At 39.5% G+C, this 17,436-nt stretch overlaps 1 protein-coding gene across 1 annotated transcript in view; it reads right to left on the reverse strand.

Moving 5' to 3' along the window:
- Positions 1–5,775: 5,775 nt before the first annotated feature.
- nsg2 (neuronal vesicle trafficking associated 2) overlaps positions 5,776–17,436 on the reverse strand; it is a 54,562-nt gene continuing 42,901 nt past the window's right edge. Inside the window, exons 4-5 of the mRNA XM_047378284.1 lie at positions 9,602–9,712; positions 5,776–7,261 (exon numbers count right to left, since the gene is read on the reverse strand). Of these exons, the coding sequence (XP_047234240.1) occupies positions 7,070–7,261; positions 9,602–9,712 (303 nt within the window). The 3' untranslated portion in view covers positions 5,776–7,069. The remainder of the gene's footprint in view (positions 7,262–9,601; positions 9,713–17,436) is intronic.

Below are 17,436 nucleotides of genomic sequence, written 5' to 3' on the forward strand. Positions count from 1 at the left end.
GCCAGATCACTGAAACTGGGCCAAAATATGCTTTTACAAAACATTCAGGGGTGTTTCTACTTGTTCAATAAGGTCATTATAGATGTTTTTATTTATTAAGATTTGACTCCTAACACATTTGTTTATTATTAAAGGTTAACTGTGTAGAATATGTGATAACAAAGGTTTGAAATGACAAATTTTGATGTTCGAAAAAATGGCTTTGTAAGTGTTAGCTTCCCAAGCCTTTAGTTTGTCAAGGCATCAAAACTCAAAGAATAATTCATAAAATAGAAATAAAGAATATCACCAAATTTCTCTTCGATTTACTGTGTAAAGCCCAGCCCCACCCTCCCATAAATATGCAATAATAAAAGGAGCCCTGAAGTAAAACCCTGTGCATTCACCCATCCCCCACCTATTTGTATATACAGTGTGAACATTTGATGTGATGGCTTAAAAGCTCAAACTGAGGCTGAATGAAAAACTATCCTTACGTGGTTGCTGTAGAGCAGCTTTCATGAAACTCCTCACTGCGCTGTTTACCTGACTCCCCCTCCCCATGCTTCTACTTCCCACAGGGAAGTAGAAGCATGCTATTTCTCTCCTCTTTCCTCCTCTGTTTTTCCTTCATCCCCTTGGGGGGGCTGACTGCTGGGAGGCAGCCTTTTCACTGACAGCAGGGGAGACAGCTGAGGGGAGAGAAGGAGGTAGTCAGCCACACCGAAGGCCATATGTGTGTTTTTTTCTTTTATTGTTGGAGGGGTTGTTGTCTGTTACTTTTAAAGTCTCTCTTCACACCAAAACGAACGCATTTACCGGAAAATATTTACATGCATTCAAATATTAAGGGAAATTATTTAATGAAACAGATACTAATCAAGCATTTAGTCACAGAGAGTTGAACAGCTGCTGGTAGAAAGGTGAATCATGTTTATGGTAACACCATACCAACCTTTCTGTTTGTCTTTGATTTTATTTTATTTTTATTAAAATTTTCATTTAATTTTCCACAACCATAAATAACAACATGCATTAGATGAAGAAAATATATGCAATATAATTTTAAAGGAAAGGCTGGATAAAGCTTCTCTCTTTTCCAGTATTTCCTTGTAATGTCTGATTTGCAAAGCAAGATTTTTAAGTTATCGGTTGGTTTTTATAACCTGAGAGACTCCACACATGACGATATAAAATCGTAGATATAACAAGTTTGGTCGTACAGTGTGTGGTGTACAGCCAGATGGCAAGTACAACATGACACACACAAACAGATTTCACTCACGAACAATCAGATGTCAGACGGGATATGTTGCAAAACGTTTCAAAATCAAACCTAACTTAAGAGGAAATAAACATGGCAGACGAGGAATAAATAATTGTGATAGTTTCTGGACTTATTATAACAGAGAAAAAAAACATTACAAAAAGAAAATATGTAATATAAAATATGTAATAAGGAGGAGAGTTGTGTTTTTTCTTTTCTCCCTGGAACGTTGTTTTACACCGTGTTTAGATTGTTCTCTGTTCTGGTATTTTTTTTTAGCTTTCCCCCATTTTGCATTCCCATCCCTGTTTCCGTCACCTCGCTTTCTGATTGGCTACATGCCACATTCAACCTGCTTGTTTGTCCTCAGGGAACACCCCACACACTAGGATATCGGGCCAAGACAATCCAACATGTTGAATGTCCCCACTCTTAACACACCACACACAGCAGGAATATCTCATTGATTATCTTTAGAGCCATCACGATAATCGGGGCATCCTTAAGACTGTCGGAAGGGGAAGATCGGGTCAAAAATCTGGATAATTACCTTGCCGTGTGAACAAGGCATTAGTAAACTAGACTGTTATGTCAGTAAAATGAATGTTTGCATAAGCCTTGAAAAATTTTGAAAATATATTGTTTAGAGATTTGCAGTTAGTTATATTCTGCAGGGAATTAGCTTCTGTTTCACTAATATCTGAAGTGTAGAGATTCACAGCTGTTATTTAGTGTAAACACTGCCAACCTTTCCATCAAAAGAAGGGGGGGAAAACTGCTATTTTCCTTGTTTTGCATAAACAAAACCCCCAGCTGTTTTTCTTCACCTGACCCTCTTAAGTCATTACAAGTCACCATGTTGCTTAGGTTGTGTAACGCCTGCCTAAGCAACCATCTGTCCAATTTATCAAGACACAGTCAGGCTTGTTTGGTAGCCTGTGTGGCTGTTAAACTATGAATATCAGGGAAAAAGGCAACTGAAACAAATACTTTTCAATGTTGCTGAAAATCAAGAGAAAGCTTTCTGTTATTTTAATGGTTTAGAATATCTCCACTGAGAGACACCTTTAATTTAGCCTGTGAATGGTGTCACTAGTTTCCTTAGATTTAATGTCACATAGTATTTTCTGTTTGCTGGAGAAACACATGGCGCCTTTTTTCTCAATATACAGTACACACGAAAAGTTTGGACACACCTTCTCATTCAAAGAGTTTTCTTTATTTTCATGACTATGAATATTGTAGCTTCACAATGAAAGCTTCAAAACTATGAATTAACACATGTGAAATTATATACTGAACAAAAAAGTGTGAAACAACTGAAAATAAGTCTTCCATTCTAGGTTCTTCAAAGTAGCTACCTTTTGCTTTGATTACTGCTCCGCACACTCTTGGCATTCTGTTGATGAGCTTCAAGAGGTAGTCACCTGAAATGGTTTTCACTTCACAGGTGTGCCCTGTCAGGTTTAATAAGTGGGAATTCAAGCCTTATAAATGGGGTTGGGACCATCAGTTGAGTTGTGCAGGAGGTGGATACAGTACACAGCTGATAGTCCTACTGAATAGACTGTTAGAATTTGTATTATGGCAAGAAAAAAGCAGCTAAGTAAAGAAAAACGAGTGGCCATCATTACTTTAAGAAATGAAGGTCAGTCAGTCCGAACAATTGGGAAACCTTTGAAAGTGTCCCCAAGTGCAGTCGCAAAAACCATCAAGCGCTACAAAGAAACTGGCTCACATGAGGACCGCCCCAGGAAAGGAAGACCAAGAGTCACCTCTGCTGCGGACAATAAGCTCATCTGAGTCACCAGCCTCAGAAATCACAGGTTAACAGCAGCTCAGATTAGAGAACAGGTTATTGCCACACAGAGTTCTAGCAGCAGACACATCTCTAGAACAACTGTTAAGAGGAGACTGTGTGAATCAGGTCTTCATGGTAAAATAGCTGCTAGGAAACCACTGCTGAGGACAGGCAACAAGCAGAAGATACTTTGGGCTAAAGAACACAAGGAATGGACATTAGACCAGTGGAAATCTGTGCTTTGGTCTGATGAGTCCAAGTTTGAGATCTTTGTTTCCAACCACCGTGTCTTTGTGCAGCGCAGAAGAGGTGAACGGATGGACTCTACATGCCTGGTTCCCACCATGAAACATGGAGGAGGAGGTGTGATGGTGTGGGGGTGCTTTGCTGATGACACTGTTGGGGATTTATTCAAAATTGAAGGCATACTGAACCAGCATGGCTATCACAGCATCTTGCAGCGGCATGCTATTCCATCCGGTTTGCGTTTAGTTGAACCATCATTTATTTTTCAACAGGACAATGACCCCAAACACACCTCCAGGCTGTGTAAGGGCTATTTGACCAAGAAGGAGAATGATAGGGGGCTGCGCCAGATGACCTGGCCTCCACAGTCACCGGACCTGAACCCAATTAAGATGGTTTGGGGTGAGCTGGACCGCAGAGTGAAGGCAAAAGGGCCAACAAGTGCTAAGCATCTCTGGGAACTCCTTCAAGACTGTTGGAAAACCATTTCAGGTGACTACTTCTTGAAGCTCATCAACAGAATGCCAAGAGTGTGCGGAGAAGTAATCAAAGCAAAAGGTGGCTACTTTGAAGAACCTAGAATATAAGACATATTTTCAGTTGTTTCACACTTTTTTGTTCAGTATATAATTCCGCATGTGTTAATTCATAGTTTTGAAGCCTTCAGTGTGAAGCTACAATATTAATAGTCATGAAGATAAAGAAAACTCTTTGAATGAGAAGGTGTATCCAAACGTTTGGTCTTTACTGTAGCTCTAAGTCAAACATTATTACAACAGTTATTAATTTCATTGCTTTCTGCTAAGTTTTATATTAAACATAAAACATAAAATTCTGTTTCTCAGAAGATTTAATTAGATTGTTTGCTGCCAACAGCTTAATGCTCATCTTCTACCGATGATACACTTGGCCTTGTCTTTCAGTGTTTAACCCTATTTTCTCCTAGACGTAGCTACTGACTGAGCTTTTACTGTGACTAACTGCATGTGCTCTCTTACATACTCTAAACTTGAAAACTGGCTACATCTATTAACATTTACTTTTCCTTCCCATAGAAAGTACTCCTGGATCACTGCTTCTGTGTTCTCTTTGTGTCTCTGCTCTGTTCTCTCAAACCCCCAGTTGGTCGTGGCAGATGGCCGCTCACACAGAGCCTGGTTCTGCTGGAGGTTTCTTCCTGTTAAAAGGGAGTTTTTCCTCTCCACTGTCGCTACATGCATGCTCAGTATGAGGGATTGCTGCAAAGTCAATGCCAGTGACTGTCCACTGTCGCTACAGGCTCATCCAGGAGGAGTGAATGCTGCAAGTCGCTGATTCGATGATTCGCTGAATCTGCTGGGTTTCCTTAGACAGAAAAATGTTTTAACCAATTTGAATAAATAACTGAATATGACTGCACTGTTCGATAGTTAGGATTAATTGGAATGTATGTACCTGACTTAAAATCTATATGATTCGATTGAATTGATTTAGCCCATTTTAAAGTTACCCACTTTTCACACAATGCAACAGGAAACAACACTCCAATTATTTTTACCTCTGCCTTCGTCCCTCCCTGTTGGATGGAGGAAGGGGGAGTCAGGTTTATCCTAAACCAGCTCAGTTTTGGTTGAGGTGCAAACACACAGGTACCCCCGACCCTTGTGCTTCTCAGTATAACAATGGCCACTAGTGGGCTCCAGATCAACAAACTTTATCAGTTTATTATTTTACTTGGTACCCCTACACATAGCCCATTCTAAAATGGCCAAACTCTAACACTCAGTAGTTTATTCTAACCTCCCCATCAACCCCGCACCATTCCAAACCCTGTGTGAAGTGCCTTGAGACAACATGCGCTGTGAATTGGCGCTATATAAATAAAACTGAACTGAATTGAATAAAATAGATGAAACCAGTTAAAAAGGGATTTTTAACAAAGAAATGTTACGCTCATGTTATGGCCCAAACAAAAATGAGAAAGACTCCTACTCACTACTTGTGCTTCCATTAATAATGGTAATGCTGTTTAAAACATGCTAAAGTGAGGAGAATGTGTTTGCATTAGTACAGTGTCAAAAACAGGTCCTTTTTGCTTTGCTGTATTTGTTTTTCTCTCTAAAAGCTGTCAAACCTCTTGCTGCTTTACTGCACCATAGTCAAATCTACAGAGAACTGACGGATTAATCTGTCTAATTAAGAAAGTAGAGAAAAAAGGCCTTATCTTGTATTCCCAGAGAATTATATGAATGAATAAAACATCCAGCAGACATTAAGCACACATGTATTTTTCACTGTTCTTTCTGTGCTGTCAGTAACAGATCCTCATTATTGTGGACAGCAGAGACGTAGGAGGAATTTGATTTCAGAGTATGACTATCTAAATACAACATGTCAGAGAGAGAAAGAAAAAACAAAAACAAACCGTCATCGTTGATCAACTTGAACTTCCTCAGGGCTACATTGGAAACCAAACGTTAAGTGAGACTGACAGACGCTCAGCACAGGTCACAGCTTGTTTAATTCTCAATTCAAACAAAGAGAGCAGGGACAAGGTCGCACACAGAAATTACGGCAGGTATCAACACATTTAACAACATTGCAATATCATACTGAAGTGCTTTTGACAACATATCCAACATTACAAATTACGGGGGAAAAAAGCAATACACAAACAAAATATAGCTGCAGTTGAAGCCCATCTATGAACGCAGTCTTGGCGAGAGACAGTGATGTACAGAACATCTTGTTTTTTTTAAAACATCAACGATATGTGTCAGAAAGCTACAAGGCTGGCAGCAGAAGCAAAATGTTTGGAAATCTAATCAAAAGATGTGAAGGGAAACCTGCTACTACGGTACATACACACAAAGCTAGCCTTAATGCAAAACCGTTTGTACAGCTTAGGTGACTAGGGGGATATCTGGGTTTATGGCACAGCACACTGAAATGATTTAGGTATATAAGTTATAAAACAGCAACAATAGATGGATAAATGGTCTTAAACCAGAGCAGGTATGGATGTGGAACTAAAGGTGGATTGGCTAGAGAGATTTTTTTCAAAAGCAGTTAAAGACAGAAAATTGTGAGTTCAAGACATGATTGTAAAATACAAGGTCACAGAAAGATAGAAACCAGACTGACGAATTCTAAGCCCTCAACACCTGAAACACTTGAGAATCGATAGCTAGAAAGAATCTGAACTAAAGGAAACAACATTTTGCTAACTAGTGGTTTTATACAAAGATTTGCAATCACTTACAAAAACATTTATAAATTACAGTAAAAAAGAAACAGACAATAAGTAATAAATAAGAAGTAATGGTAAAAAGATTGAGTGAGCAGCATGTGCGTATGTGTGAGAACTTAAACTAGCCGTTGACGTTAATTTTTAATGAAAATGAGGATACAGATGGGCAGACAACATATTCAGATTATGCCCTAGCATGTGCTCATGTCCCTCTCTGCATGTCCACAAAACTTAAATTAAAGGCAACTGAACTCCCCAGCACTCTGTTTAGACGAGAAAGGTAAATATCTCCAAGAACCAAAAGAAGAAGTTCAGTTATCATCTGTTCAAGCACTGCTCCTGCAATGACCATGATGACCTAAAATCTACGCTGACCTAATGTCTGCATGCATGATTTTGCTCTATATATGTTTTGTTTCTTTAGTCTATGGTTCTAAATATTCTATCTGTGTGTTTCTGCATCCTGATCTACTTTTATATTTATTCACTTTGTCACGTGTTTATGTTTATGTGTTGTGTGTTTAAATTGGGTAACCGTTCACTGAACTCAGTGGCCCTCGCCATTCGGAGGTCTAGCTTCGTGCCCCGCCGCCCCTCCGGGGAGCCAGGGAGAGACAGAGTGGGAGGTGGTCTGCTTGGCCATGCTGTAGTGGCTGATCACTGTGTAGAAACGACCCCTTGAATTGGCATCTTGAGCGGCATAGTAGGCCTCAAGTGATGCAGGGATGCAACGCTTGTGCTGTGAGAAGAAGAAGCATGAGATTTATGCATTGTTTTAGTCTTACAACAAACTGTAGCATATCTTACCTGCACTTACTTTACCCCTCTGCATCAGTTCTATTGTCATTTTTAAGGAATTAGCATGCCAGGATCAACTAGTTGTACTGTAGTGTTTTTCCTCTATTGTAAGTCAGTTTACTTAGTCTGCCTGTAGTGGTACTCAGAGGAACGTTTGCTTGTTATTTACAAGGTATACATGAAGAACGTAGGTGTAATCTACAGCCTCTAAGCCCAAACAGTCAGAAAGATAAGCTGTTTGTGTACATTATCTTTTTTTCAAACATTTAATACTCAGAGGAAAAAAATCAGCCCAGAATATTTCAAGAAGACCCAAGAAAGTGAACCAAGAATAAATGATACCTTCAATAACCCTGAGGTCAAAAGCTGGATTTAGGAACAGCACAACTTTAAACATGTTCCAGAAGCAGGTCAGAATCAGTACTGTTTACCAGTCGTTGTACTCAATAACCAGGCTAATTGCTGTTAGCAACATAAGCTAATAGCACTATGTGTCTCTGCATGTTACGCATTCAATCCCTAATGCAATATTTTCAAAGGTACATGTACATGCATCTTTGTTTAGGAAAGACTTAAAGTAGTACTGCTTTTTCTGTAGCTATCGCTTTTTTTAAACACGTGGCAGCAATGTTGGGCACTGAGGTCGGGGTAGATACCTCCATGTTTCCCTCTTGGAATTATGACTTTAAAGGGCCTCTCTGTTGAATTTTTTTACTTGGAACTTGGACATGTTTACATTAAGCATTCAGTGCAAATGGATAAGAATGTTTTTGTGGAACCTTTTTGTGACAACTAAAACCCTAGAAACAGTGCAATTCCTGATGCAGTTGGCAGTTTTTGGTAACTAGAAAACTTAATATTTAGTGGAGGTGCCATACTGATTAAGAAAGAATCTGTATGAGGTTGTTTCCCATCTTTGTCTCTGTGACAAAGGTTATATACCTGCAGGCTGCAGTTAAAGTTTCTGCAGAGGATGTGGAAAACTGAAACTTGACGTTTTCCACATTAAAGCCAGGATATGTTGAGAGACTTTCAAGATGACCTCCTCCATGCCACAGAAACTTTAAAATTCAGAGGAGCCAAGAGAGGAAGATTCGTTTGTATACCGTGAAACCACAATATTTACAACAGCAGATTGTGGAATAGGGATGAATCTGAGAGCTATTTTCTTTTATGAACTCAGCCTTGTGGGAATCAAACATTATATGGTGGTGATTATAAAACATCTAAAGGGCTATATTTTTTCTAATCTCTCCATAGAAGCTAGCTTGTTAGCAAAGCTAAAAACGTCTAACTGCAGATTTAATAGTGTGTTCCTTTGGATGTTTAGCAAATTACACCTGATTTCATTACATTGTTGATAATTCCCTATAAAACCACAAGAGCCTCCTCCTTTAAATTAGAAGTAGGTCAGGAATAGCTTTATCTGCTCCCGTAAGGGACTGAACTCACCCTTTTTTTCTTTATTTAGATAGGTGGCAAAAAAAGATGGAGAAAGTCAAGGGCACAGAGAATTGAGGGCCTTGCTCAGGGACACTCCTGCAGGCAATGTCCCTGGTAGTGTACAATTTGAGAAATTACCATAGCTTAAATGACTTTTAAGGCATGTTTGAACAAAGAAAAAATGTTGTGCTACATTTTATTGTCGAGGTATGTTGATTTCATGTATTATTTGGTCTATCTAGATGTTTCAGTTTTACAACCTTCCCAGAGTCCTTTAGACCTAATGGCTTGACATACCTCGCAGACAAGCATGTGTTCCTATTCAGAATATTTTTAGCTCAGCTGAACCACCACTTTCCACTCCGAGTCGAGATATTCAGTTTTCACTCTTAGGGGGATAAAAGCCATAGTATATACACTGAAGAGGAGAAGGCAAATAGAACTGAACAGAACAAATAACTTGATTTCACACCAGAATATGAATGCAGTTTTTATTCTTGTTCAACAAATTATTCACTGCGAGCGAACAATAGAGCTCTCCTCATTGTATTTATTTAAAACAAGCTTTGCTGTTGTTTTTCTTCTTCTCCTAAAGATCTGACCATATTTGTTTTCATCTGATTGGCGTCACCCTTGTACTGAGGTTATTATTGTCCCTACCAGCATGGCAAGAAAAAGCGGACCCAAAAATCTGGGTTGCATGCACATGTCCGCAGACATAATTTTCCTAAGGAGTTTACTGTCAAAATTGAATAAGTTAATCGCCTGACTTGGATCAGCTCTGGATAAATGTAATGTTGAGGCATAAACTGAAATATGGGTCATATAAAGCTCTTACCTTATAAATGAATCCATCTGGGCAGGCGTGGTCATAAGTGAAAGCTTTATAAACCACCAGGAACACAATGCAGGCGAGAAAGGCCAAGGCCAGGATGATCAGAATTGTCACCTGGAGGGGGAACAAACACATGGTCAATGGAGGATTTTGTGTACTTATGCGATGCGGGGTTAGTGCACAGACAGTGAGAAAGATGGAGTGTGTGCACCGGAGTGTGTCTGTATGTTGTCATAATAAATTGTAAGATGCTGCTGACTGAGGTCAATGGCTCCTCGAGGCAAGGTGTTCCGTTGAGTTGCATGATGGATGTTTCAAGATGGAACACGGTTTGAAACTACCTTGTTTCTATTAATACAATGCAACATGGTTTAAAGAAATAATAGTATTGAATCACTGAGGTGAATCAGAAGGATAGGTTATATCTTGTTTAATGCTCCAGTTTTGATTTTGTTTGTATTTGTCAGATTTATTTGCATTCACACAATGCAGGCTTTTTCTGTATATCTACAAACACTGCATGTGCTTTCAGTGACTATCAACTACCTTTAAACATGATTTATTACTTGACTGTTTCATCTGGGAAATCAATAATCTTGTCATATTCATGTATTGCTTTAGGTTACCTTAGGAACTGACCCAAGCTTTCTGGTACAGGCCACCGGATTGTTATTTATATCTGCTGTTATTCCAAAGAGGTAATGATGTCATGTCCTCTAACTAGGTTGTCAGAGCTTTTGTAAAACACAAAGCATCACACATCCTCCAGCTGGACAGAGGTTGCTTCTGTACATATTCATTCCTCTTTTCACGCCAATCACACCTGGAATGTGATTCTAACAGCCTAGTTTAGACCAAAATTAGATAAATAAAGATGAGCTTCTTAAGATACTCACTTAAATTATTAAATTCTCACTATAAGACATAAGACTGACTTAAAAGACATACGCCTCATTAGACTGCAAAAAAAAGAAACGAAAACTGGGAAGAGATTATTTAATAAACTTTCATAAAATCTCAAAACGAAACAGTCATATTCAATAAATACCAATATCTGTTGCAATGAGGCTTGTTTGTCAGAATAAGAGTTTCTTTGGTAAATGACAATCTTTTAGCAGGTATTAAACATACTTTTCATTAAGCGCTGCTAATCCCTGCTTCTGCTTTTTGTCTGTATTTTTCTCAGAGCCTCGCTTTGCATATCCTCCAAACTTTTAAATTATGGATTTGGTCAGCTGGACTCTCAACGTAATTGATCAAATTTTTTTTTCTTTTCAATGGGAAGACATGGTAAAGGAGAACTCTCTTGTCCAGGCGGGACGTTCTTCTCTAGATACACAATGGATTCTTGGCAGCAGTGGAAGATTGTGTACCTAACTACGATGTCGGTCGAGGTAGAAGATGTGTACATATTTGGACTTTTGATAACAGGATTTCTGCTTTTTGGAGTTTGTGGTTACCTGGTTTATCGAGTGATTCGCAAAACGTGGGCAGCTGTTCAAAGCTTTCCAAAGCTTCCTGCGATGTTGGATGGAGTCTGTAGAGCGATCAACACTCAGACTGAAATGTTAAGAGAGCAGAATCGCAAGCTGGACACGATTCTTGAACAGAATCGCAGCCTGACAGTGGTTGGTCTCAGAGGTTAAAGGATATAAACTTGGAGAAATTGTACGCTCGAGATCTGCGGAAAGTACCAGAAATTTGGCTACTTGGATTCGCAATTGAGACATACCAGTAAAACTCTTAAGGTAGTTGGAAATTCACAACTGCCTGAACCACAACATTTATTGTTTTCCTAAATCTGGCTCCCCAACGTGGCCTTGGCAACTTCTGCTAACTGGTTATCGACAAAATATCTCCTGGATGTTATATAAACACGACGCTCTTCCCAAGCACTCCCCTACCAGCTGTGTGCTGATAGGACTATGCGGCCGATGAATAAATCTTCCACCTCTCTTCTCAAGGACAATGGACCTTCTATCAGTGTTGACAGTCTAATTCTTGCAAACACACTCCGACTTACATTCGCACCCTCAAGATTCCACCGTACCCTTGCTGAATCTTTACTTATGTGTGTGTTGCTTACCCCTGCTAAAGTTTTATGTACTATTTCAGACTATTCTGCTAAGAATAGAGTCTGAAATATGATTTTTTTCCCCTCCTATCTTACTTTACCTAAATGTGTGATTTCATTACTTTTCATAGATTTTCAGATTTCTCAGAAGGATTACCAGCAAAAGCCAATTATTATTAGTATTTCATTGATTTTTAGTTTTATCAGAAGGATTACCAGCGAAAACCAAATATTATTAGTAATATGGACTTTAGCTGCTCTTACACCAATGACCCAGCTTTCTTAATTAGACTACAATGGACTGTTATTACTTAGTTCAACTTCAGTACCAGTAAAAGCAATATATCATTAGCACCTGAAAATGTGGATTAAAGCTGTTTTGTACCAGTGACTCAGCTTCCCTAATTAGAATTTAGTGGAATGATGAGACTATTAGATTTCTCAGGAGGATTCATAGATTTTTAGATTTCTTAGAAGGATTGTAGTATCATTTGATTTGTTTTTCTGTCTGTATCTGTGTTTATTTTCTTTGTGATTGCATTGTAATTGTATGTACAGCGCTGTGTCTCGTTAAACTTACCTTACATTACCTTACCTTACCTTACCTTACCTTACCTTACCTTCTTAGGCTGTACAATATCAATAAAGCGTATAATAATGAAACTTTCACTGAATGTTGCAATTAACCCACTTTCCTTTTCTCCATCACAAGGTCCCTCCACTCTAACTTTAGCATCTAAAACTCTGAGAATATACATAAAGGGTGTACATCAAGCCCTTTGAATTGCATGTATGGCACATAAGACATCCTAGAAATTATTGCATCTAAGCATTTCTTTGTGATTACAATATTGCAGCTGTTTCCTAGTCACAATTTCTGGACAATTCATTTTGAAATAAAGTACTGTATGTACAATTTAGACAGCTATGGGCAGTGAGGATGATACTACTTAATTTATAAGTCAGGTTACCTCTCTGTTTTAATTTTTCATGTTTTACATTTTGGGTAATAATCAGTAAACCACGATTTTGGACACAATTATGAGGTTTTCTGCACAATCTGGGCATGCATTTAGTACAAATAAATGTTAGGATTAGAAAATGTTATAGCTACCAGAACCAAACCACAGTGAAGTGTATCACTGTTAGTCATTTACAAAAACTGTCACAAACTAAAATGTTCCTATCAGTCATTATAACTAAAATTCATCAAATCTCTTGAGCTGATTAGAAAAATCAACATCAAGCAAAGCTAAATGAAAAAATTATGGAAATGCATTTATTTCTGTATGATGCAAATGTAGTTGAAGTTTAGAAAAATATTTATTTCCATGGCAGGCAAGACAATGCTGCTGTTGGCTATATTAACATAAACAAGGGAATGTTTCTTCCGCATTCGCCTCTCTGCCTGCTTAGATGCTTTTCTCCTAAACTCACTGCTTGCTTGCATTCTTTTACTCCTAACTTTTTATCTCTTAAAAACTAAAACTACTTCTTACCAGCGACTCCCAAGGATTATTATTATTTAAATTTATTCTAAAGGATTTTGATGTTTTTATAATTGAACTCAAAAGAAGGGCAAGTTGATGCCAGCTAATCAGCACAAAATGCCTCCCTTCACCACAGAGGACTTCGACAAACTTTTACAGAAATTGGCTATTTTGGAGATGAAAATCCATCGACTAGAAGTGAATGTGGAGGTGAATATGGGGTACAGCAATGATTCAACTCTATGATCCCAAACAGTGACAGCCAGCTCAACGACTCAGCCGGCAATCAGAACACTGAGAATAAACCTACCGGCAGACCCCCCTGGCATGTTTTAGGCGTATGCCCAAAAAATCAAGGTAGAAGCTTTCTCACTGGAAGATCCCAACAATTAAATAAATTAGAATGGCCAGAATGACCGAGAAATGTCCCCGTTTCCCCTGGGAAAAGGAGACAGCGAGCTGTTGTCAAAATAACAGATAGGAGTGATCCAGCTGGAAATAATGGAATTCCCCTCCAAAACAGATTTGCTCTACTACAGAATGAAAACCAGGGAAATTATCCATCTTCTGAGAACAATAAAAGGTTTGAGAACAACCTTCACTGTAAACAGTCTTCTCCTAAGCTGCCAGAGAAAGAGCGCCCCACCGGACCAGGAACCCTAATAGTGGGCAACACAGCTGTGGATGGGATTAAAAACTTCTGCAACAAGAAAAACACAGAAGTTATGATTGGTACCAGTAATATGGTGTACGATATCTCAGAGAATATTCTGGCAATCACAGAAAAGAGGCCGTCTCTAGAAAACCTTCTCATACACTGTGGAGCCATGGATGACGTGGCTAAGAAAAAGTCAGAAGTATTGAAGGAGGATTTCATTCGTCAGCTGAATATTGTTGGAGGTCTCAATATCAAGGTGTTTCTCAGCGGACCCTTTGCACCAATTTTCTGTGGAGAAGAGATTTTTTTGAGACTTCGGATGATCAATAAATGGTTGAAAAAAGCATCTGTGAACTTCATCAACAACTTCAATATTTTTTGGGAAAAAAGACGCTTCAAGCAAGGTGGTCTCTGTTTGAATAAGCCGGGAGCCAAACGTCTCACATCTAATCTCTTCTATTCTAGGTTTCTAGGTGAAAAGACTAAAGGAGCTACATCCATTAACATTTACTTTTCCTTCCCATAGAAAGTACTCCTGGATCAGTGCTTCTGTGTTCTTTTTGTGTCTCTGCTCTGTTCTCTCAAACCCCCAGTCGGTCCTGGCAGATGGCCGCTCACACTGAGCCTGGTTCTGATGGAGGTTTCTTCCTGTTAAAAGGGAGTTTTTCCTCTCCACTGTTGCTACATGCATGCTCAGTATGAGTGATTGCTGCAAAGTCAACGCCGGTGACTGTCCACTGTCTCTACATGCTCATCCGGGAGGAGGGAATGCTGCAAGTCACTGACTGGATGCAATCTGCTGGGTTTCCTTAGACAGAAAAACTTTTTATCCAATTTGAATAAAAAGCTAACTCTGACTGCACTGTTCAATGGTTAGGATTAATTGGAATGTATGTACCTGACTGTTGTGAAGTGCCTTGAGACGACATGTGTTGTGAATAGGCGCTATATAAATAAAACTGAATTGAATCGAATTCAGTAAATAATCCGCCAGCAGCTTTGACCTTCAGCAGAAAACATAGAGTGTCAACAACAATGATGACACTGCCACCAACAGCTCCAGCTGAGACAACCAGGCAGTTAGCTGAGGGAGAGAGGTCATCACAAAAGGTCTCCCTGCTGAATTCCACAGGAGAGGTGGACCCCCCCGTTAAACCCCCCTCACCCCAGACCCTGACCCGGACTGCACAGAACTCTCCCATCTCCCCACTGAGCCCAGTTTTTTCTTTGCTGGATTCTGATAACTGGAAAGGAGCTCTTAAGATCGGGACCCAAATGGCTCTGACATCTTCTCCATTCAACACCCCCGTGGCCGAAGACCTGCTACTAAACCAACATCTTCCAGAAGCCGCAGAGCCCCACCACCTCCTAATCTATCTCCTTCAAATCAGGACCTTCAAATCACTTGTCTGTGATACAGTCTGGGCCCCAGTGGTAACTCTATCAGAAATGATCATGTCCAGGAAAAACTTGGGCACTAATAGGAGATAGTTGTAAAATATCTGTGCTTATACGTGACAGAAAGAACAAAGCCAATAGGATAAGAGACAGTAATAAAAACTCAAACTTAAAAGCCATAAACTGTCAGAAACAACCAGACACAGAGTTAATATCAGCAACTAAGTCATATAAACTGGCATTATTGAACATTAGATCTCTGTCAGGAAAATCATTTTATAGTTAGAGTGGCTTAGGTTATCCTGAGCTATCTCTGTAGTTATGCTGCTATAGGCTTAGGCTGCTGGAGGACATAATGACCACTTTCACCCTCTTCGCTACATTCTCACACTACTCTCCAATTTTGCATTATTTGCTGTTATTTCAGCTTTTAACTTTATGTTCTCTCTCTTTTCTCTTCCTAGAAGCTACACCTGGCCTGACTCTGTGTCTACCTGTGACACCTTTCTGGAGAGGGGCATCGTCCAAGCTTCTGCTGGCAACAACTTAATGCTCACCCTCTACCGATGATCCACATAGCCCTGTCTTTTAGTGTTTAACCCTTTCTCTCTCCTAGACATGGCAATTGACTGAGCTTTTACAGTAACTAATTATATGTGCTCTCTTTCAGACTCTAACCTTGAAAACTGGCTCAGAGTTTATCTGTTCTTTCTTTCTAGGTGAAACAACTAAAGGAGCTACATCCATTAACATTTACTTTTCCTTCCCATAGAAAGTACTCCTGGATCAGTGCTTCTTTGTTCTCTTTGTGTCTCTGCTCTGTTCTCTCAAACCCCCAGTCGGTCGTGGCAGATGGCCGCTCACACTGAGCCTGGTTCTGGTTCTGCTGGAGGTTTCTTCCTGTTAAAGAGAGTTTTTCCTCTCCACTGTCGCTACATGCATGCTAAGTATGAGGAATTGCTGCAAAGTCAACGCCAGTGACTGTCCACTGCCTCTACATGCTCATCCAGGAGGAGGGAATGCTGCAAGTCACTGACTGGATGCAATCTGCTGGGTTTCCAGCAGAAAAACCTTTTATCCAATTTGAATAAATAACTGAATCTGACTGCACTGTTCAATGATTAGGATTAATTGGAATGTATGTACCTCACTTTTGTGAAGTGCCTTGAGACGACATGTGTTGTGAATTGGCGCTATATAAATAAAACTGAATTGAATCAAGGACTTCATTACTGACCACAATCTTGATTTCATGTTTTTAACAGAAACATGGTCACATGAATGTAATGAAGCACCCATTCTGATACCTCCAATACCTGATACCTGAATCGACACCTCCAAACTATAATTTTCTTTGTAACAGCAGGCAGCAAAGAAAAGGTGGAGGGGTCGCACATCCCTTTTGTCAGGTGTTTTCCCTCAGGCCCTAAAAACAGCAATTCTCAAACCTCTATTGAAAAAGAGCAACTTGGACAAGCTGCTACTGCAGAACTACAGGCCTATATCAAACCTCCCCTTCATCAGTAAGATTATTGAAAAAGCTTAATTTCAGCAGTTAAACAACTTTCTAACAATGAACAACCACTTCGATGTCTTCCAGTCAGGCTTCCTGCTCACCACAGTACAGAGACTGCTCTTGTCAAGGTGTTCAATGACATCTGTATAAATGCAGACTGTGGAAGAACCACAGTGCTGGTATTACTGGACACTGTTGATCACTCCATTTTATTAAAACTGGGTCGGCCTTTCTGGTACAGCACTCGATTTGTTTAAATCCTATTTGAAGGACAGGGACTTTTTTGTGTCAGTAGGTAACTTTACATCTGAGTCCAAAAGAATTGCATGTGGCGTCCCCCAAGGGTCCATCTTAGGGCCCCTCCCATTCAATATCTACATGCTCCCCTTAACTCTGATTTTAATAAACAACGTAAGTTATCATAACTTTGCAGACGACACACAGCTATACGTTACGATGTCACCAGGTGACTATAAACCCTTTCAACGCTGGGTAAATGCTTAGAAGAAATCAATACATGGATGGGCCAAACTTTTCTTCAGCTGAATCAAAACAAAACTGAAGTAATAATCTTTGGACAAAAGGAAGATAGTTTAAAAGTTAGCACACAGCTTCAGTTAATACAGCTAGAAACCACCAATCAGGTTTGAAATCTGGGTGTAGTGACTCAGACCTGAATCTTAAGAGGCACATAAAGACAGT

The sequence above is a fragment of the Girardinichthys multiradiatus genome, chromosome 11, assembly GCF_021462225.1.
Source record: "Girardinichthys multiradiatus isolate DD_20200921_A chromosome 11, DD_fGirMul_XY1, whole genome shotgun sequence".
Classification (NCBI taxonomy): Eukaryota; Metazoa; Chordata; class Actinopteri; order Cyprinodontiformes; family Goodeidae; genus Girardinichthys; species Girardinichthys multiradiatus.